This window comes from Conger conger, chromosome 5 (genome assembly GCF_963514075.1).
Source record: "Conger conger chromosome 5, fConCon1.1, whole genome shotgun sequence".
Taxonomy (NCBI): Eukaryota; Metazoa; Chordata; class Actinopteri; order Anguilliformes; family Congridae; genus Conger; species Conger conger.
The window spans coordinates 5,603,335-5,626,410 of NC_083764.1; the positions used below are offsets into that span (position 1 = coordinate 5,603,335).

The window sequence follows — 23,076 nt, forward strand, 5'->3', positions numbered from 1 at the left end:
GGCTGTGCGGATCTTATTGTGGCTACACCGGGATTAGAACCACCGACCTTCGGGGTCCCAGTCATTTACCTTAACCACTACGCTACAGGCCGCCCTATGTGTGTATGAATGGGTGAATGAGAGGCATCTATTGCATAAAACGGCCTGCAGCGTAGTGGTTAAGGTACATGGCGGGGACATATCCCTCACTGTGGGATGCTCCTGGTGATAGTGTGTGTGGGTTGGAGCCGATGCCGGTGAAGGGCAGTAGAATAGTTTTGACTGCGAGTGAACCCGCATGACTTAGGCCTTCATCCCTGTGACCACAGCGGCTCTGTGCACGGTATCTGCCCCCGTAGTAAAACAATACAGCGTGGCCTGGTTGCAGTTAACACGTTACAGTGAGTTTATTTACCGAGGCCCTGTGTAAAGAAACACTGATACCCTTTGGGAAATCCTGCCTCAGAATGTATACTGTCTGCCAAAAGGAATACATTTGTTTTTGTTTTTTCCTGACGGGACAGAAGAATGCCAAAGCATCATATTTTTTACACAGGGAATACTGAAGACTGGATATGATCACGTGCAGGGATGTTACTCAAAGGGCGCATTACAAAAATAGCTTTCTTGGTTATAATAGATGCTTTTTGGTGTGTGTCTGTGCTTATGCATGTGCTTGTTTGTGCATGTAGGAGCACTGTATCTGTGAGTCCACACTGTAAAAAATAATACAGCATATCTACCAAAAAAAATGAAGGTAACAGATTACAAGTATTACTGAATAAAAAAAAACATAATATTTATTAAATTGATATAACATGTAATATTATTGATTGATCTTTTAACATACCTTAATTTTATTGAGTATTTTACAGGTGTGTCATTTTTGACAGTGTGTGTGTGTTTTATGGATGTGTGGTTTTGTGTATGTGTGTGCATGCCTGAGTTTGCTTGTGTGTATGTGTGTGACTGTATGTGTGTCTGTGCATATGGATGTGTATGCATGCATGAGTCTGTATGTGTGTGTGTGTGTGTGTGTCTGTGCATTGGATGTGTGTGCATGCGTGAGTCTGTATGTGTGTGTGTGTGTGTGTGTGTGTGCCTGTGCATTGGATGTGTGTGCATGCGTGAGTCTGTATGTGTGTGTTTGGATGCATGTGTATGTGGGCAGGTGTGTGTGCTTGAAAGAAACGCACTGACTTAAATACAGTCCCAGCTTGTGTGCCTCACTCTTGAATATTACTTTTGACACCAACAGTATTAATACTAACGTATAATGACCGATCCATTTCCTGGCAGTGAAACCATAAATACAAACATCAGCTCCTACACAGTGAACGACATTTTAAAAGCTTTTTCTGCTATAATAGAATCCAGTCAAGCCTTGAATTCGTTTATTTTGTTTTGTTTTATTTTATTTTATTTTAAGGCATTGATACACATTTGCCTCAGCTGGGGGGAATGTCCTTATATATTCAGAAGGGGTCCAAAGATGAGTTTCGACCTCAGACTGGGTTTTCGTTTTGATAGCAGGAAACCACAAACCACAAAAATGCATTACTAACAATTCTGTTTATTTATGAAAAGGCCTGACATTGCAAAAGGCTGCTGTTCCCTGTTAGAGACGTGTATCACCTTTGAAAACGCAACGCTCTCCAAGGAAAAGACATATGAAGCCAAGCCCTCTTAACAAACTGCAATGCTTGCTATATAAAAATGTACATTTAACTTTCAGCGGGGGCCCTTAGCCATCTCTACCTTTTCAATTTCAGTCAATGTGTACAGTTGGATATGTATTAAAGCAAACCTGGTACAACAACAAAACGCATCAGGGGACTTGAACATGCCATGTAGCAGTATGAAGTCCAGGTCCATAACTACGGTGCTACATAACTATCCCTGATTCTGTGCTGAATTTATTTATTTATTTATTTATTTATTTATTTATTTATTTATTTATTTATTTATTCATTCATTTATTTATATATTTATATAAGTCCTATCAAAAGAATTGTATGATGACTGAAACTGTACGTGCTTAAAATGAGCGCGTTTGAGGGATGGAGAACAGAACTAAATCAGGAACCTTTACCACTTGTCCGGACCCCACTATTAATAAGAGATTCATTTCGACATCCTTAGCCCTTCCCCGATGTAGCCCATTAAAGCCTTGAATTCCTGCCAAATGGTCTCCGCATGGCAGCTGCTGCGCATGCGCTCTGTCATGCGACGCCTGCTGCTTGGCTTTGGACCGATAATGCACTGAGGCGTGCAAAGCTATATTTTGACAAAGTTTTGTATGGAAACAAGTATTTAAAGTAGCTGGCAGTACCGTTGCGCAGTCGCGCGAAATAATTATTAATGGTCGTTCTTTTAGGCTTTAGTTGGTTTGATAGACAATTTTGCCCGTGTTATGGTAGCTCCAGTGTCCTATGTAAGTGTCGGTTATTTGAACGCCGGAGAAACCACGACGCTAGCTTGCGTTTTCAGCGCGCAGAGAGGCGAGCACGCCGTTAATTCTCAGCGCTAGTAAATTCTTACTCTGGTGAACATGTCGGTGGAGTGAATGTATGAAGAGGAGGAAGAGACGGGCACGTTTCTTGAAGATCTGGAGAATTCTGTCATTATCAGGGTATGCTACGTCTGTCTTTACAATTCTTAATTAATTTATTTTACCCGGTTAACACTGTGGTTAATTACTTTCTGAAATAGATATAGATTTGCTGTAGATCTACGCCCGGCGATGCAGCATATTTGTCTGTTATCTTAATGCGTTTATTTTATTTATTTATGTCTAGAAGTGTCGAGTGAACGTAGACGTTAAAACAATCTATGCAAACGGGAGTAATTGTGATGCTGTAATTTAGGTGCGCCTTCTATTCACTTGATGTTGCTTTGTTATTGATTAGTTCTGTTAGCCTACATTAACTTATTTTACAGAGCTCAAATGAAGACTCAAACGGACAGCTCGTGAAAATTATGTGAATTTAACGGCTCAGAATGAACGAGCTATACGAGCTATTTTAGAACGCAAACCATCCACAGTTATCGCAAAAAAAAGAAAGAAAAGAAAAACAGAAAAAAATGACCTCATCTGTTTAAGAATGCACTTGGCACATGTTTGATATTACGCCACAATCTTATTCATTCATTCTCCTGGCGCAATTCTCTTTTTCCGTAGGCATCTCCCGTGTAGGCTATTCCTGTTTTATTGATTTGGTGCTTCTAAGAGTGCAGTGCGTTGACATTTTTTGTCTGATATTTTTTAACAGTTTAAAAAAAAATCTAAACAAAACATCTGTTTCAGAGAGGACGTTCTCGTGGTCTATTACGCTTAATTTCAGTGCGGCGTTCGACGTTATATTGTTAGATTATCTGTAACCCGTTAGGCTCCATGGCGGGAGACCTCCAGATCCACGTGGAGTTTGTGTTTATATTTGATATGTAGGAAATCGGAGTCTCGTCTTTGCACTAAGATTCCTGCGTTCAACCTCAATGGGCTTTTGGCTATTGGCCTGTCTCTTGCTGTCATTACAGACACTTCGAAAATCTGATACCTCAGAAAACACACAGGTTGGATTTCACATTAAGGACTCATACTTAACACGTGTTTGTCCACAACACACAGCATTTGTTTTGGGAAAAGCGATGCGGTGTTATGACGAGGAAATGCGTCGGTATTAGGAACTATGGGCCACCGTGCTGTAGCCTAGTTACGGTACTTGCTTTTTGGAAATACAATTTAGGCCCAAAATAATTCGAATCTTCGAAACCGATGCAGAGTTCAAATAACGTGTGTTTATTCACGCCTGGTTTTAACTGCTCATATCATAAAACGTAAGACTGATAAAGAAATGGTTGCAGTTAATACAGGTGTAATAATTAAATTAATTTATAGTCATGGCTGGAAGGGAGACTTAATTGTTGTTGTTGTTGTTGTTGTTTTTGGAGGGGCTTGCTATTAAATCTTTATACACCGCACATACAGGCTCACTGTAAAATCAACTAAGTGACTTTAACTGTAATATAGTACATTTGGCTGTTGTTGGACTCACAGACCATGTTATTAAATAGGCTACCTCATGTGTAATGTAGACAATTTGGACAAAAGATAAAGAGTCATTTCAACCTGTGGGTTTATCCACAGTTTCATATACATGAAAAAATTATAAATAAATGAATAAAATGTATATAATAATGTCACAATGCCTATCTCTGAAATCTGTTTTCCCATGTGTATTTACAAGAAGTTTCCCTCTCACTAGTTTATATGAAAACAAACTGTATCATGCCACAAGAAATAATTATTGTAATTAGCCAACGTGACAAATTATTTATGGATTGTGAATTATACTATTATTTATTATTAATGTTGACAAACACCTTCCTGGGAAGTTGTTTTGGAAAATACCATAACCCCCTTACATTCCTCATATATTCATATTTATTTCATAACAAATCAATTTTTTGTGCTTATTTACAAAATTGAAAATTTTGAGATCATTGTAAAAAAAAATGTTGAGATCATTATTCAAAAGTTTATTTATATTAAATCATTTTTTTAAACTGCGAATCTATACTGACAAGAAAAGCACTAGTATATGGCATAGGTGTGTGACAGCCTTCCCTGGCACTCTGGGAGCGTGTTGAGTTTCAGGAATAAGACGCGTTTTCCCAGCTGTTTTGGCTCTGAGAAGCGTCTGGAATACTGCGGGAATGAATGCAGAAGACCCAAACCATAGCCTCCAGCCAGGGTTCAAAGACATTTGACAAATATCATTATGCCAACAGCAGTGGGGAACAGGATTGTGGCGTCACAGTGCAGATCTGTTAGGGATTCTGATCCACAGTTTAGACTTTTCTGGAATGCAATAGTTTCTCGTGGAAATTGGTAATTGTTGGAATACCAATGTGAAAACCATGTGAAAATGTGAAAATAACTGCAGAATATCTTTGATTTGAATTATTCTTTGAGCACTTCGAGTTTTGTTTGAAAATAAAAAGTGCCACTAGTCAGTCGATAATGTTTCTCCTGACGTGGTGAATACGGGGTCAACTTAAGCCGGGAGACTGCAGTAAAAATAACAATTCTACATGAGCTAATTCCAAATACAATCATTGTGATTTTATTTTATAAATGTTTTTTTTATTGCTGTTGTGCCTTAATTAATGACCAGATATGAATGGATATATTGCGGTCCAGATTTGCCTGAATTGGTCATTTTAATATGCAGAATAAACAGCCCTTGTGGTCCTTAAGTTCAGAAAACAAAATGGCTGGTTTGTTTATCAGGAATATGCATCAGGCTTTAGTTAAATGTACGTAGCGCAGTTGTTTTTCAAAATGGTGAAAAGTGGTACAGAAAGAATGTGGCATTAAATGAGACGGTACTGTAAGTGTCCTTGGTAGAGGTTAGAGATAATACAGGAGAAAATCAATTCAGCATGACTGACTTCCCAAGGAGAGGCATTATTGTCTTTGGTTTCAGATAAGGAGGGGCTGCAAAATAATGAAAAATTAAAATGATGCACTCGGAGGACTAAAGCCAGAAAGGTTTTTTTTGGTTTTTTTGTGCTCTTGTTTTTCCGGTGAACAAAAGTCACATCTTCTTTTTTATTTTATTATTTTTTGCTCTTAAGAGGAAAGAAAGACGTTCCCTAAAGCAAACCCCTTCAGAAAAGAGTGATAAATATCTTGGGTCGTTGCAAGTTGCTCATGATTGACGGGAGAAACCTTTAAGCGGCCCTCCACACCGGCCCCGCTCTGGCCCCGCTCCTGGCCCTGCTCTGGCCCCACTCCTGGCCCCGCTCCGGAGCTCTGTTCTGTGGGGCGGTGCCCGGAGGAGCAAGGGGGACGAGGAGAGTGAGAAACGAGGCGGGTGAGAAACAGGCAGGAGGCGGGTGAGAAACAGGCAGGAGGTGGGTGAGAAAGGGCAGGAGGCGGGTAAGAAAGGGCAGGAGGCGGGTGAGAAAGGGCAGGAGGCGGGTGAGAAACAGGCAGGAGGCGGGTGAGAAAGGGCAGGAGGCAGGTGAGAAACAGGCAGGAGGCGGGTGAGAAAGGACAGGAGGCGGGTGAGAAAGGGCAGGAGGCGGGTGAGAAACAGGCAGGAGGCGGGTGAGAAACAGGCAGGAGGCGGGTGAGAAACAGGGCCGAGGCGGGTGAGAAACAGGGCCGAGGCGGGTGAGAAACAGGGCCGAGGCGGGTGAGAAACAGGCAGGAGGCGGGTGAGAAAGGGCAGGAGGCGGGTGAGAAACAGGGAGGGGGCGGGTGAAAAAGGGCAGGAAGCGGGTGAGAAACAGGGGTGAGGCGGGTGAAAAAGGGCAGGAGGCGGGTGAGAAACAGGGAGGGGGCGGGTGAAAAAGGGCAGGAAGCGGGTGAGAAACAGGGAGGGGGCGGGTGAAAAAGGGCAGGAAGCAGGTGAGAAACAGGGAGGGGGCGGGTGAAAAAGGGCAGGAAGCGGGTGAGAAACAGGGAGGGGGCGGGTGAGAAACAGGGAGGGGGCGGGTGAGAAACGGGGAGGGGGCGGGTGAAAAAGGGCAGGAAGCGGGTGAGAAACAGGGAGGGGGCGGGTGAAAAAGGGCAGGAAGCGGGTGAGAAACAGGGAGGGGGCGGGTGAGAAACAGGGAGGGGGCGGGTGAGAAACAGGGAGGGGGCGGGTGAGAAACGGGGTGGGGGCGGGTGAGAAACGGGGTGGGGGCGGGTGAGAAACAGGGAGGGGGCGGGTGAGAAACAGGCAGGAGGCGGGTGAGAAACAGGGAGGGGGCGGGTGAGAAACGGGGAGGGGCGGGTGAGAAACGGGGAGGGGGCGGGTGAGAAACGGGGAGGGGGCGGGTGAGAAACAGGGAGGGGGCGGGTGAGAAACGGGGAGGGGGCGGGTGAGAAACGGGGAGGGGGCGGGTGAGAAACAGGGAGGGGGCGGGTGAGAAACAGGGAGGGGGCGGGTGAGAAACAGGCAGGAGGCGGGTGAGAAACGGGGAGGGGGCGGGTGAGAAACAGGGAGGGGGCGGGTGAGAAAGAGGCAGGGGGCGAGTGAGAAACGGGGGCGGGTGAGAAAGGGGGGCGGGCTCGTTTGACCCAAGGTGCCGGCGTGCCTCAGAATGTGCCCAGGGTTCGTGGCTATAAATACACCCTGGACGCTGACTGAACATGAACTTCCCCCACCCGACACTGTCACCAATCCCCTCTGCTGGAACGCCACACAATAGTTTGGGAAGTAAGACGCGTCAAACTTCACCCAACCCTAAATTCCCCCCCCCCCCAACCCACCCCTCCATTGCTCTTTGATTGGTCCCACTGCTGCATGTCTTGTATGGCAGGTCTTTTGTGCTGGCCTGAGTTCAGCCAGTCTACATGTTCCCCGAAAAAAAAAAAAAAACATTTCCCCCTACCCCTCCCAGACCCTGTCATGTCTTGTCTGTCTCGCTGTGGGAATCTGTGGGTCCCTGGGCCAGGCTTTCTGTCTGGTCTTTCAGCGAGAAAACGGAACGGCTTTACAAATTATGCGGCAATCTATTTTTATTACATCTATCCAGCACAGCGTGTCAAGCTGGTTTTTATTTTTTTATTATTATTATTTTTCAATGGAAAAGTCACAGATTTGATCTCAGAGGCTGCTACGAAAATGCCAAGGCCATTTGGAATCATAATCGCCAAAGTAAAAACACTGCCGCCAGGCTAATCCTCTACATTAAGAACGGGGGCTAACGCTGAAACACCCAAAGGCCAGCGGTATCTCAGCCAATCCCCTCTGGTCTGGCCGTGACATTTGGAGATGCACCGAAGATGCTGAAACGCACCTGTGTCTGGATTTCTCTCTCTCTCTCTCCCCCTCTCATCCTCACTCTCTCTACCTCTCTGCACCTCTACCTGAAGAAGAATCAGCCCTTGTGTTGAACTACCTCAGTGTGTTTCTGAGGTGTCGGTGTTCAGATATAGTGTACTGCCTGGGTCAGATGAGAATGAGTCAGAATATCCAGCAGGTAGGTCAACTGTCATCGTTGAGTCATGAGTCCGCTGCTCTTGACACTTTTGAAAACGTGAGCCAGCAACGGATAAACAAGCAGCAATCAGCTCGTTGATGGCATACGAACTGGTGAAGTGCATGTCAATGACATCAGAATCAGCTTCATTGGCCAAGTGTGTTAACACACGCAAGGAATCTGACTCTGGAGCGGGTGCCACTAGCGTCTTGCAAACTACAAAACCAGAAACACAGACGGGTCACTGTGGAGGAGAGGATTTTGATGAAGTGGAGCGGTTTCCCATAATCCTTTGGGATCTCTCATGGGCTGTGTGACGGACTGCTGCAGGGTGGCGTGATGACCTCGTTGTGCTCGCGGCTCAGTTGTCTTGAAATCAAAAGTCTTGTTGCACAGCGGCAAACCCTGCGCCAGCCCAGGAAGTGCTGCCCAGTTTTGTCTGCGTCCGTGTTCTTTCCGTGGCTGAATACTAGGAACGGCTGATCTGGGATCAGGTGTCCCTGTCTGAGTCCTGACCCTGTTCACTATAAGCTAAAAGGAATAACTCATCCTAGATCAGCACTCTCTGCACAATCCAATCTATATTGATTGTAATTATTGCAATTCTGTCTTTCATTCTGCATTAGGCAGCTCTTCTTCCCTTTGTTCTAATTAAGAGGTGCCAGGTAATGATAAAATATATGATAAATGTGCATAATCAGTCTGATATGAATTATGTGTTTGTTTTAGGTATTTGACTGTCCCAAAAGAGAAGACTGCCGAAGACAAGACCTAATGGAAACCTCACAAGACCTCAATGAACAGCCAGTGAGTGTTACTCCCTTCATTATCCTATACAACACAATGAACAGCTAGTGTGTGTTTTATCTGTCATTATCCCATATAACACAATGAACAGCTAATGAGTATTTTATCTGTTATTATCCTGCAGAACACAGTGAACAGCTAGTGAGTGTTCATTCATTATCCTATAGAACACAATGAACAGCTAGTGAGTGCTCATTCATTATCCTGCAGAGCACAATGAACAGCTAGTAAGTGTTCATTCATTATCCTACAGAACACAATGAACAGCTAGTGAGTGTTCATGCATTATCCTACAGAACACAATGAACAGCTAGTGAGTGTTCATTCATTATCCTACAGAACACAATGAACAGCTAGTGAGTGTTCATTCATTATCCTACAGAGCACAATGAACAGCTAGTAAGTGTTCATTCATTATCCTACAGAACACAATGAACAGCTAGTGAGTGTTCATTCATTATCCTACAGAACACAATGAACAGCTAGTAAGTGTTCATTCATTATCCTACAGAACACAATGAACAGCTAGTGAGTGTTCATACATTATCCTACAGAACACAATGAACAGCTAGTGAGTGCTCATTCATTATCCTGCAGAACACAGTGGACAGGCAGTGAGGGTTACTTCCCTCATTATCCTGTGAAACATGCCGGCCTGTCTCTGCTCAATGCTTATCTTTCACTTCCTATTGATCGCAAAGTCCAGCAGTCGCCAGTATTTCATGGAAAGGAAATTATGTTTGCATTGGAAAAAGATTGGAAGAGTTAAGAAGTGTGCATTCAATCTAGGGCTCTGTCGAGCAAAACATGTGCAAGTAAATGTATCACTGTGAGATTAGCCATTCAAAACATCTTTTTTTCCAGGTATGGTAGTCTGAATAAAGTGACATGTATACTTAAATAGTGCAGTTTACTACAAGTATTTAACATGATGCACATTGCATTTGTGATTGGTTCCATCTCAGCTACATAACCCTTCACAGAAATGAATGTAAATGAAACCCCATGTTCTAAACCCTGATGCAGAGGCTGAATATTTTCCACGAGTGTGACTCTTTGGCCGAATGTGGATTCTCATTTCTCAATGTCATCGTTTACCACAAAGTCTGTTCGTTTTGGGAGTCCTGCGGGGGCGGGGGGGGGGGTCTCAACACGGCACGCTTTTACGAAGCTTTCGCACCGAGGGACAAGAAAAAGAAAAATGTATCGGAAACAAATAAACAGAGTGAATAAGCACAGAAGTAAGAGTGGGAGTCGGCACCGGCTGGCTTTGTTTTGGCCGAACGGCCACCCAGGTTTTGAAAGCGGGCGAAGCCGGTTTCAGCGGTGGCTGTAATCTGAAGCAGATGCAGACTGAAGCCCTTTACACAGTAGCCATACGGCAACTGTAAGACCCGACAGGAAGTGGTCATGAGCTGCCGACAGTTCCACGCGGTTAAAAAAAAAACGTTGTACATTTTTGTCGTTAACTGTTGATGAAAAACACTTCCAGGTACTGCTGAATCAAATAAGAGCTCTTTGTTAAAAACGCGAGGCTCCCTAAAAAACATTTTTCCCCCCAGAAGTAAATGGTTATAAAATCATATTAGAAACGTTTTCAAAAAGTTTACAACATTGAAACACTGGAAAAGGTCATCCAAGTAATTTTCTGTTATGTTTTGTTTCAGTTTGTACATTCTGATTAACATTATTTAGTTGAATTATAACAAGATGTGCATAGTTACTGCCAGCTAACCCGTCTCTATTTCAAGTGAGACATTGTTGAATGGAGAAATATGGGTGGCACTTAAACGTAAATATAATCAGGCGAGATGTTCTAATGGAAAGATCACTTTGTTCTTCAGTTCTTTTCTACAGTAGTAAAAGCAAATGCTTAAGGCCAATTCTCCACACTATGAGTGATCCAGGACAGAAAGGACGGAGCCACAGAGAGAGGTGTGCAGCGCTAGCCAGTTCACCAACGCCTTGCCATTGTCGACCCATTATTGTTTGCTTAAAGATCAGCCTACATTGTCTCCAAAATAATTTGGCGGCTAGGAGGCCGGTTTTGGATTTCAAAGACATTTGTGGGGAACAGGTGTAATTTCATCCCAGAACCCTGTTTTAATGGCATAGATTTGTCACTCTTCACCGTGCCAGCCTAGAAAGCAACAATGGCTTTAACTAGGGCACGGACAAGAAAACATGTTGTTTTTAATACTTCTTCTTGGACGGGATTGCAAAGGCGTCTTGGCAGGGGCTTTGCATATACTTTTTTATCCCTCGAGGGGGAATGGATTATCTTCATATTGTGTGTGTGTGTGTGTGTGGGAGTGTGTGTGTGAGTGTGTGTGTGGGAGTGTGTGTGTGTGTGTGTGTGTATGTGAGTGTGTGTGTGTGTGTTTGTGTGTGAGTGTGTGTGTGTGTGTGTGTGTGTGGGAGTGTGTGTGAGTGTGTGTGTGTGTGTGTGTGGGAGTGTGTATGAGTGAGTGTGAGTGTGTGTGTGTGCGTGTGTGTGTGTGAGAGTGTGTGTGTGTGTGTGTGTGTGTGAGTGTGTGTGTGTGTGGGAGTGTGTGTGTGTGTGGGGAGTGTGTCTGTGTGTGTGTGTGGGAGTGTGTGTGTGTGTGTGTGTGTGTGTGTGAGTGTGTGTGTGTGTGTGTGTGTGTGTGTGAGTGTGTGTGTGTGTGTGTGTGTGTGTGTGTGTGAGTGTGTGTGTGTGTGTGTGGGAGTGTGTTTGCTCAGTTCCAAATTTTGTGACTTTGTAATGGAGTGGACACATTTAAATACGCTTCCCTCCAAAACCTGATTATTAGCATTTTATGTGTTTGTTCATCTGATGATCCTCTATGTCTGAGAATCTGACTGTGAGAACAATGTCCATTTGTTGTGATTTTTTTAAATTAAATCTCAATTTACTTATTAAAGCGATGTCCTGTTTTGTGCTGTGTTTTGGCTCAAAGATATTTTTTAGTGATTGAAGTGTAAATGGGAAATTACTTATGGTGACTAATTTATACACATTCAGCCTACTGGGGCAATATGAAGGTGTGCACATGGTTGTATTTAGAAATGAGGGGGGGTGGGGGGGGTGGAAGGGTTCCCCTTGTTTGGGCCCCCCCAAAAATATCCTCCTCAGATATGGCGCCCAGCGTAGCGTCCCTCTTGTCCTGGAACGCATCAGCGATTCTCATATTTTTAAAACTGATAAGCTATTTTTAATTCTTTTTTCCTCATGAATTTGGGCTGGGCGTATCCGATTCCCACCGCCCCAGTCTTGGGTTGGCCAGTCGTCTGCGACCCTCCTGCTGATTCGGGACGACCGCGATCGGTGCAGACATCCGCGGTGCTGCTCACTGCCTCTTCCGCTTGCACACCGCGGACGGCAGCTAAAGTCGCACAGAGTGGAGTCAGAGGAGGACCTTTTTCTATGCAGATCTGACTGCAATCTGCCGGTGCCTAAACACCCAGCAGGGGCGGATAGATAGCGTTGAATATAGAACCCTATCTGACTGAGCCCCAGGGCAAGGCAGTCGCCGAACGCGCATCGCCCTGTAGCTACCGGCCACAGCTGGCACTGGCGTGGTCTGTGTTCTCTGTGAGGCCGTGATGCTTGGCCGTGTTGCACAGTGTGGTGCCTTTACCCGTAACAGCCACCCGGCAACCCCAGAGCTCACACGGCTGAACACATTTTTAATGCTTATGCCCATTTTAGCCTTTAATTTTAAATGAAGGGACACAGTCGATAAGGGAAGGCAGGTCATGTTTGGCGCAAACAAATGCAAGCACTGCAGTGCATTGTGGAAAGTGTTTTTTTTTTTTTTGGTCTAGATCTGCCAAGGAAAATGTGTTTTGTTTGAATTTGTGTCTGTGGATTGCTTTATGAATCATGATCATTTAAATAAACCCTGGGAATATAGCCTGTGTGTTTTAAGAATTTGGCAACCGAATGATTGGCAAGAATCTCCCCCATCTTAAAACGAACAATGGAATGGTAGACCTCACCGTTGCTCTAACTATATCTAACACGTACTTGACTAATCACACTGCCAACAAGCTGATGTGCCTCACACACACACACACACACACACACACTCTCTCACACACACACACTCACACTCTCGCATACACTCACGTACACACCCACACTCCTCTCCCGTTCATCCCTGCACACGGGAGAGTGAGATATGTGTGGTCATCTGTGGATACCTGATCCTTACCATCGTCCTGGGCCCCATCACCCAGGCTCTCCGCACTGTAAACTCACATTACCAACCGGGATTCATCCCAAACCCACGACTGCCCTCCAGGTTCTCCATAGCACTCTACCATGCTATGTGTGTGTGTGTGTGCGTGTGTGTGCTTTTTGCTTGTGCGTGCATGCACGAGTCTGAGTGTGTGAGAGTGAGTTGTAGTTGTGTAGTAGTTGTGAGTTGTGTTTGCAGACCCAGGGGAACCATCCAGGGTTATAATGCAAGACAAAAAAAACAAGACTGAGAGAGGAAGGGAGAGAGAGGGAGATGTACAGACAGAGTGAGAAAGAGGGAAGAGAGGGAGAGATAGAGGAAGGGAGAAGAGAGGGAGAGACATAGGCTGAGAAAGGGAGACAGATGAAGAGAAGTAGACTGAGAGGGGGAGAGAAGAAGAGGGAAAGAGAGAGAGAGGGGGCGACAGAAAGGTAGAGAGATGAACTTTAACTTGTTCCTCCGGTGCAGGCTGGGTCCTGGGCCGTGGCTATGACCTGAGGGCTGTTGTAGCCCAGAGACGGGTGGGGCAGGAGGGTGTTAAGTTGCACCTCAGTCTGGTGGCTCCGTGTGAGTGAGCAGGGCTTGATTACAGACCCCAACACTGATTCTTAAATCAGTTTTTAATTCAGTTTTGCGTGCAAACCTGCCATTCATTCATGTTGTGAAAATCGGTCCCTCGTGACGGAAGTGGTACCTTTTTTCCAGTCTAACTGCTGTGTGTTAATTAAACGTTTATACTGATGTCAGCTTCTATCTGTTGAATTCTGGGAAGGTGTGTCAATTTAGATTCTTGACAGGAATGACCTTCGTTTTTACGGTAGAGAGAATGACTCAGCCTTCAAGCAGATCGTGTTAACAGGTGTTCTACCTGCCGTGGCGAGAAACGCGTGAACATTACGCTCAGGTGTGTGAGCTTGACTCAGACGTGAGCGTCACACACTCAGCCTTTCAGCTTGCCTTTTTTTTTTTTTGTATAATTGCTGATGAAAGTCAACGTTCAATGTCAGTGTTCTAGAACTCCATCGCTTTCAATTGCCAGTTGTGATTGTTACATCATCAGCATTAGAATGTTGTTTCATGAAGAACATTCTGATTCCGTGTGTGTGATCTGGCACCTTAAAGGGTTCTGGGTACTCTGTTAATTTCCCAGCTGGTTGCCAGGTTTTGAAACTTTTCCCCCCCAGGACGGGTGAATCTGTAAAGAGCACATTTTCCATCCACACATACTGTATAGAGTCAGTGACATTCACCCAGCCTGGTGTGATGTAGCTCCTATATCTATGTCTGCCTATTTGAGCTGCAGACCTTGATTGACACTGTTCACCTAGAACACTGCCCAACCCAGTTTGTGGACATCCACCGGTCCTGCAGGTTCTCATTTCAGCCCTAATTTGGCACACCCGATTCTTCACATTAGCAGCTTAATGAGGTCTATAGATATTGAATGAGGTGTGCTTTGTTTGGGTTGGACTGTAGACCGGACCAGGGACAGGGTTGGGCAGCCCTGACCTAGAAAATGTCTCTTCATCAGGAATGCAGACATTGTGGTTTGTGCACTGCAGCAATCTGAGATGAAATGTCAAATCAAGTCAAACTTTATTGTCCCACCAGGGGAAATTAGGTTACACCCAGGCTTATTTTAAACTAGGTTGCACATCTCCTTAAAAAATGATTTACAATATACCACACAGATCAACGGGGGCACGCAAAATGTGAAAAAAATAGTGAGATCTCGTACGTGAAGACAATCTCATACGGTGTGCAATACAGCATGAATTCTCAGAGCCCAAAGGGCTTCAGTGTGAGGAAATTACATGGAAATCCAGCCCACTGGTTGCAGTGCAAACCAAAGAGACTTTATATCTTTCTGTCCTCTAGAACTCCAATAAAATGATTTTTTTCCCCCCACTTCCTGCATACGATATTCCGCCAGCCTAATTCGTCATGTGTCTGACATACCCCCGTGCAGAGACTAGGGGGGTCCGTGTACCCCTTCTTTAAAAAAAAAAAAACGCTTGCGGATAATTATAGCCGGCTGAACTCTGGCTGCGGTGGACCTGTGGGTGCTGGCAACTGAAATGCCAGTGGGACTGTCCTTCATCCAGTGGCAGGCAGTCTGTCCCTGTCACTCAAGGGTTAAGTGCCCGTCCTCCAGTGCCGCTGCTATAAGCGGCCCTGGTGCTCCATCATTGTACCTTGCAAATGTCTTCGGGTGCCACACATGGTGTGGGGGGGGGCGTCGTCGCGCCGAAGCGCAGGGTTTCGCTGGGGTAGGCGCGATGGGTGCAGCCCGACGCCAACGAGAACCCCGCGCGCGCGTAATTGCGTTTAATTGTTTCGTTTAAACAAACGGGAGACGGCCGTGGGCTGCCAATGATTTCCACTCTGGTTTGTGCATTTTTTGCGGTTGTCTTTCGATGGAAAACAACGAAGGCGCTTGTGAATGGAGTTCTTTGTTTGAAACGCGTGGCGTCTCGACATTTCCTGAAGTGTTGATGTCTTCTGGTCAGTATTAGAAAGTGTATGCAAGATGTTATTGTGTTATTTTTTTTAAATCAAGATTTAGCTCGTGCATGGATCCAGGGTCTGGTAACATACCTCTCGCAATTCCAACACTTATGGGTTAGCCAGTAAAAACAACCAGCAGTATGGTCACATGGGTCAGTTTGAGAGCCCCGATTGGCCCTGTCCACACCTCTGTCTATTCCTCCACCCTGAGCATATTAAAGACCAGTTTCATGCAGTGCTAGCTCCTCTGCTAGGCAGTAAAAATGATACCGCACAACCTTCACTGTCCAACCAATGTTGGACAATTTTCTTCAGTGTTAAAAAATGGCAAAATGAAAAACACAGAATAGCAGCGTTAATTAATTGCCTTCCAGTACAGTACAATACAGTAGAGTGGAGGAGGACGCATACTGTACACTCTTCATAAAGTTTACCCAGCAGAGGCTGATAGCGTTAGGGACTAAGGACCTCTCACGCAGGTTACCTTGGGACAATTGGCCCTTCCAATGCAGGGCTAAGTTCTGATCACCTCTGTGATCGGTTGCCTCGCTCTACCTCCCGGCCTGCGTCTTAACCAATCCCGCCTGGGATGTCAAGACGTCCCGCCGCACCCCCGAAAAACACAGGAAACCACAGCGAGTGCCTCCCCTCCCCTCCGGCCTCCCGCTCCTCCGGGTCCAGGTGAGGGGCTTAGTGTAGGTTTCCGTGGGAACGTGATCTGAAATGGCGGCCGGACCTGGTGTTCGGGTTCGAGGCGGGTTTCCGTGATGGATGTGGTGGCTTTCGTGGAGGCGCCCCCCGTTCCCCCCTCTGTGAAGAGCGTGTCCTTCAGCGGTGTGAAACGGGTCCTCTGGGCGGACGCTGATTACAGGTTATTGATACAGGAGCCGGGCCCTGCATGCTTAACACCGCGCAGGAAACTCAACACCTCCAGTCCCTCTGCTGCGGGGAGATTAAAGTTCCTGCCGGCTGAACTGCACTTAGGACAGAAAATGGGAAAAACAGCAAGGGAACTTTTTTAGACGAAAAACTGTTAAATCACTTAATCATAATCACTTTAACATTTTTTAAAAGAGGAGTGGTTTTAATACAGGAGTAGGAAATGGCAGTACAGAGAGCTCTTTCGGCAGTTGGCACTCAGTTTCATGGTGTGAGAGCCAACTGCCATTTTGTCTCATAATTCTACCTGGTACAGAAATGAAATTTTTTATTGCGTCTTTTTATGAAGTTCACTGCAGTTATTGTGTCCAATGAGAGCGAGTATGTGTACATATTATCACTTATACAGTAAGTGATGCTATAAAAATATTAATTACATATTATATATTATATATATAAATATTCATTAGTGGTGCAACAACTTTGTACGCCCCCTAGTGGTGAAGTGTTGTTACTCCCGTTCACTTCCATGGGAGCCGTTGAGTCGTGAGGAAGAGAATGGCAAAAGTGTCTCGGAGTGGTTTCTTCTAGCTGAACCCCCAAAAAATAATTTGCTGCAGTCAGTCTCTGCGAGGTTATTGATGGTCCTGTTAACCCTTAATGAAGACAAATGAGATGACATGACCGTGGATGCGGTCACTGCAAAATGCGCTTCTTCTTCAAAGCTGAGCGGCGGCCATTTTGGGGGGTAATTCTCGAGAGTTAAGCCTGTCCAGGCACCCGGAGGAGAAAGACGCTTTCGTCTCCTTCCAACGGTTTCTCCATTTTACCTACGAATGAGAGGGATTAGCGAGATGATGGAGTACGTGTACGTTTTAGTCCTTAACTTGCACCGGTAAAGACCCTGAAAAGATGCTGCTGTGCTTCTCCTGGGCGGACAGAAATTTTTGAGGCAGACCAGCTTCTAGCATTGTACGGGCCAAAGTTCTGCACTTCCATATATTTATTCCAAAATTAATTTGGCCACTGCCATTTTGTCTTGGCCACAGTCTCACAAAGAGAAACTCCAATTGTGAGTAAAATTTAAATAAACACAACTATACAAATATGGTTATTTTATTTGAATAATAACCACCATCAATAAAATAACCACCATTCCACCATCGCCTCCATTTTGCAGCAAATTTATCAGACTTTATATTTACATTCTTAAAAGATGGGGGGGGGGGGTCATGGTTGCAAGCCAATACGAACGCAAAGAAAATATTAGTCACTGTGCACGGCGTGAGGGTTAAACAAATCCTTTTCATATCAATATCACAGACTTGCTTCTGACCCAGTGAAAAGCCCTGATGAGTCAGGTTCTTTGTGAAGGAGGCCATTCGATACCGACTTTAGGTATGTTCAAGGCCGAGAGGGCAGCCATTTCACGACACCACCGGTCCTACCCTAAAACTGCATTACCTTCGCCAACAAACACGACCTTCTACAAACCTGATACACAGTACACATTATCTGTGTGTGTAAGGAACATGGATTTGTGTGTAAACAAACAAAGCATCTTCTGAGAACAAATATACATGTTTATCTTAGAGAAATTTATTTTACTGCAATATACTGAAATAATTTTGCAGTGTTGAAATGATGTATAAAGGAAGATAGAGCAGCACATTGCTTTGCTTTTACATCTTACCGTTTTAGAAATAAATTGCTCCCCAATACATTTGTCATTACATTTTCCAGGTCTGCCCACACACACACATATAGATTGTATTTCCATAAGTGCTGTGTGTGTGTGTGTGTGTGCGTGTGTGTGTGTGTGGATAACTGGAGATCACATACTTGAGTTACTTTATGTATGTTGATACTAACACCCATTATCATGTTTGCGCGATGTTATGTTTCATATTTGCACCTTCTAACCGTGTTATCAGTGTCGGTGGTACCTACATGTTTTTCTATCGACCACCAGGCTTGTGTGACCGTTGTGTCCAATACTTTCAACCAGCCTGGCCTAAACGAATTACAGAATTATTGCATGAAATGTCTGATTTGCTGAACTCAGAACTTTATGATTTTACTGCCGCCTAGAATAGAAACTTTTGTTCACTAAAGAACGACATTTAACACAGGCCATGCTATGATATTGACATTTACAATACATTCGTTGGCTCACATGTCATGATTTACATATGAGAAAATATATTTGGCAGTGTACAAGCAGATGACGTAAATTATTGTTTCAATTTTATTTTGATGGGACTATCCCTTCGTAGGAATCCTGAAAAATAAGTTGAGCTGTGTTCTCGGACAACTGGTTCATTTGGATGAGTGGGATAGATGGCTTTTTTTTTCTCTTCACACACAACCACCTTTCTTGTTATTAGCAAAGTAAAAGGCACTAAATAATGCAAACGCCTCATGGTATGAGCCCAAGTCCCCCAAAATTCGCATGTCATCATCAGCATTATTTAACATGCAGGCTGACATCTGCGAGCCAATTCATCATTTAATTAAATTATCCTGAAATGAATATCTTCGGTAATGAGATTAATTTTAATTATTAATCGAGAGCTGACAGAGGCACAAGGCCCCATGCATTAGTAATGAGGGTGTTGTCTGTTCCATTCGAAGGAAGGACCTACTTCAGCACGAGAGTGCTTTTTTATATAAGGTTTCCCTGGGTTACCGAAGATATAATCCATGTTGCCCCTCATTGATTTTACTTCAAAATTGTTTGAAACGAAAGAAAAATAAAGTCTTAATGCTGTAGGTGCTTCTATTCATTATTGCGTTTGGTTGTGAGGCAGGGTCCGTCTCGGGTTTCCATCCATCAGAGAGAGAGAAAGAGAGAAAAAAAAAAGAGAGACGCTTTCGTGTTAGCAGAGTCCCTCAACGGAATATGTTACTTTAGCCACAGATGCCAAGTTGTCATGGAAACCGAATTTAAAGAAAGTGGCAGTTTTTAGTTTTGTTGCGGTAGTAGTGGAGGTGGACGTGGAGGTCGAATTTGTGAGTTGTATTTGAGAGTAAGAACTGCTGGACTTTCAGTTGTTTAGCATCTCGACTCATTGTTTTCTTTTCACTATAGTTTAGTCATAAACTCTCTTAGCTGCCGCTAACTCGGTTTAGCAATAGTTCGGTATTATTGCAGAGACTTTGTAGGCATTCTTGTCAGCTCACGGTAGGTATAGGTTACCGTCCCGACGGTGCTAATATAGCTGTGATCAGATTAGGCCAACCCAGGGCAGGAGAGGCCAAATGGTTTACAATTAACAGCATATGTCTAGGAGTAATGTTCTCAGCCAACCCAGACAGAAAAGCTTTGCATTCATATCCATCAGTGAGTTTTCATTTGCCCGAATTAGTAAACCGAAATAAAGCATTCCCTTAATAAAGAATGGCCAACCAGGAACTTTCACAATATTAAAAGAAGGTCCGGCCAACTATAAGACTTTCTTTGTCCTGTTTCCTCAATCACAATATAGAAGAGGCCCGATGTCTAATCTGTTGTTACGATATAAAGTTACCTAGCATGCTTCAAACATTAAGTAACTGTACTGACTGAGACTATTAATAGGCAGTCTGCAGAATAGATTGAATATACATGGCATCTAGTGACCTGATGATATCTATACAAAACACAAGGAAGGTAACCATTTACAGTATTTACTATGCAGTTTCTTTTCTGAGATTAATTGATAATCCAAATCACTGTAGTAATTACTATTACTGTACTGTAACCTAGCACTGTATCGTGTTGTTAAGTTTTTATTTGACCAGAAACATTATAAATGGTGTTCTGACTGATTAATATTTATACTCTCATGCATTGCTTGCTTTCAGATTTAGTAATGTTTTTTGTTTTGAAGTTGATGGAAGTATCATTTGCTGTCTAATGAAGAAGGGATTCATTTTCTGTGTGCGTGTATGTGTGTGTGTGTGTGTGTGTCTGTGTGTGCACATGTGTGTGTGTTGGGTGAAGTCTTCATTTCAGTTTCATCTGTTCATGTTAATTTAAGTTGGCCTTTAAAAAAAAAAAAAAAAAACCCAGTGAAAAAGCAGTGTTACTGGAGATGACGCTCACAGACACTGGTTTCGTGTATCTGTCGTAATTTAGCGAAAGCAGGCGATCGTCGGAGGCACGAAACTGGCTTAAAACTGTGAAAAATGTAGGCTAAGTGTCCTGGCTGTCATCGGCCGTGGTCTCACGGGCGTCTTCGGTCCCATCTGACATTTTACTTTTTTTTTCTGTGTCCCCCCTGGCGTCCTCCCGCTGTAGAAAAAGGGGACATTTTGTGGAGAATAATAAGCGGGATAGATTTACACCACCATAGGCATGTTCGAGTGCGGTGGGGGAAATGGCCATGGGAGGGGCCAAACAATGTATTTGACATGAAAGGAGGGGGTGCTGGGTTACCGCGGTGATAACAACGCTGAGGGCGCGAGAGAGAGAGAGAGAGAGAGAGGGACAGAGAGAGGGAGAGGAGTGGCGTATGGGAGTGAACTATGGCGTAGAAATATTACCGTCCCCCCAGGTTTTTACTGGGTTTCACTGTGAGGCGGAGGAAGTTTTCGGTCCTGAGGGGGTGGGGGTTGGGGGTCCGTTTTCTTTAAACGCACGACGTGAGCGACTGAAACCAAGCGTTCTTCCCCCTCAGTTGTTCCGTGTGACACAACTCCACTAATTGAGTGTAGATTCATTACAGATTAATTGCAGGCAGGTAGATGCAATATGCAGGTGCAACACACCAGTTGGATGTCTGGAATTTGTCGCTTAATTTGTTTGACCGGTTAATTAATTTGTTTTGATTTCACATTAAAAAATTTTTTTTTTTTGCAAATAAGCATGGGTTAAATTTTTCATTATTGTTTGGTACAGAAATGTACCTTTTAAAGCTCACATGTGGCACTGAGTAGCTAATGTAGAGAAGTCAATCACATGGTGCTTAATGCATGTTCTGTTGGGAAATTGGGAGGTCAAGAATAAATAAATAAAAGAATTCAGTACGGAATTCAAGTGAGAATGGGGAGTTTGTCCGCTAAGCACATTACCGTTGGTGTCTCCCCCCCCCCCCCGATGAAGTGTCCTATAATGTCGTTAAACGCAATCAATGGACTGTTTGGGGGAACGGCACAACCAAAGCTAAACACCGGGCTGGCAGTATAAACAGCGCTGTGCTCCTGCCTCTGATTCCTCAGCGAGGCTGCGGTGAGCACACAAGTACAGTACATGAAGGGGCTTCATGCCGTGGAGCTACTCCAAGCTAAATAACGCACGCGGGGGGGGGGAAGCGATTTTGGCCTGATTGAAGTGAATTCCATTAATGTTTCTGCCTGTGTTGCATTAGGCCGCCGGTCCCTGCTCCGGGTGCTGGCCCAGGGTGCTGTTTACCTTTCAGAAACTCGATAAGCGGCCCGGAGGTAGCCGCTGCTCCCGCGGCCCGGCCCCTTAACCGCGCGCTGTTCCAGAACGTTCTTCCGGCGGCTCCTCGCGATGTTTTTGTGATTTCCATATTTGCTTACAGTTATGGAGAGAGGCTGATAGAGAAGGATTTAAAAAAAAACAGTTGTTTTAGTTTGACAAAGGTAAACGTCGTAACGGCATTGTACGAGTTGCCATTTGTTTCTTTTTCGTTTAAGTGACTTGCTATTGAAAGACCTTATTAAAAAAATCCCAAAAATAAAGTTTTTTTAAATTCACAATAAAACTAAAACATGTTCTTAACACATTCTGTAATTGTGGTGACACACCGTTTGAATTCACCTCGATTAATTTCACAGGAATTCCACTGCATTCCGACTAAATAAAATCAAAGTTGCTCAGGAGTTGTTTTGTTATTTTTTCCCCCCACTAATATCGCTGGCTTTAGCGGGATGAAGTGGCTTGCTTGATCGTAATCAGCCGGTTTGACAGGTGAGAGAGGCGCATACTAGGTGATGATAAACGGCTCTAATGCAGTCTGACAGCAGCTACACTAGCTGCTATATGCTTGACTAAATCTCCTTTTTTGTGGCCTTCATAACTTATTGATTTTCCCATTTCAAAAGTAGCTGCACAAAGAGGCCTCTTCAGACAGGAGGAAGACACTGCGGTTCTCTTGTCTGCTGGCTTATATTTTAGTCCTTTTTGTCATGTTATTATTTAAATATATATATACATTCAAGAGGGGATTTAAATGCCTACACAATTGCCGGTGGTGGTGGTTTGTGCAGTGTATGTGTGGGTGTACTGTGTGTGTGTGTGTGTGTATGTGTGCGTGCTGGCGTGTATGTGTGGGTGTACTGTGTGTGTGTGTGTGTGTGTGTGGGTGTGTGTGTGTGTGTACGTGCGCGGCCGTGGGTGTGTGTGTGTGTGTGTGTGCGTGCTGACATGTATGTGTGGGTGTACTGTGTGTGTGTGTGTGTGTGTGTACGTGCGCGGCCGTGGGTGTGTGTGTGTGTGTGTGTGTGTGTACGTGCGCGGCCGTGGGTGTGTGTGTGTGTGTGTGTGTGTGTGTACGTGCGCGGCCGCGGGTGTGTGTGTGTGTGTGCAGGGGGGAGGGGGGGTGGTTTAAAGTGGACCCAGCGTGATGTTCGTTTACGTTTTACGGCTGTATTTGGCGGGTGCGTTACAGGTTGCTGCAGGTCTGAGTGGTTCTGCAGTAGTGGGCAGAACAGCTGCTATGACACTGATACTCTGAGCTCACACTCAGGTGTG

The 23,076-nt window shown here is 44.5% G+C and overlaps 1 protein-coding gene across 12 annotated transcripts in view; it reads left to right on the forward strand.

Annotated features, from left to right (window-relative positions):
- Positions 1-2,229: 2,229 nt before the first annotated feature.
- The window catches only part of eya4 (EYA transcriptional coactivator and phosphatase 4), a 73,786-nt gene continuing 52,939 nt past the window's right edge, over positions 2,230-23,076 (forward strand). For all 12 annotated transcript variants that reach the window (XM_061241872.1, XM_061241867.1, XM_061241871.1 and 9 more), the window contains exons 1-2: positions 2,230-2,611; positions 8,689-8,766. In XM_061241872.1, coding sequence (XP_061097856.1) covers positions 2,546-2,611; positions 8,689-8,766 — 144 coding nt within the window. In that variant the 5' untranslated portion in view covers positions 2,230-2,545. The remainder of the gene's footprint in view (positions 2,612-8,688; positions 8,767-23,076) is intronic.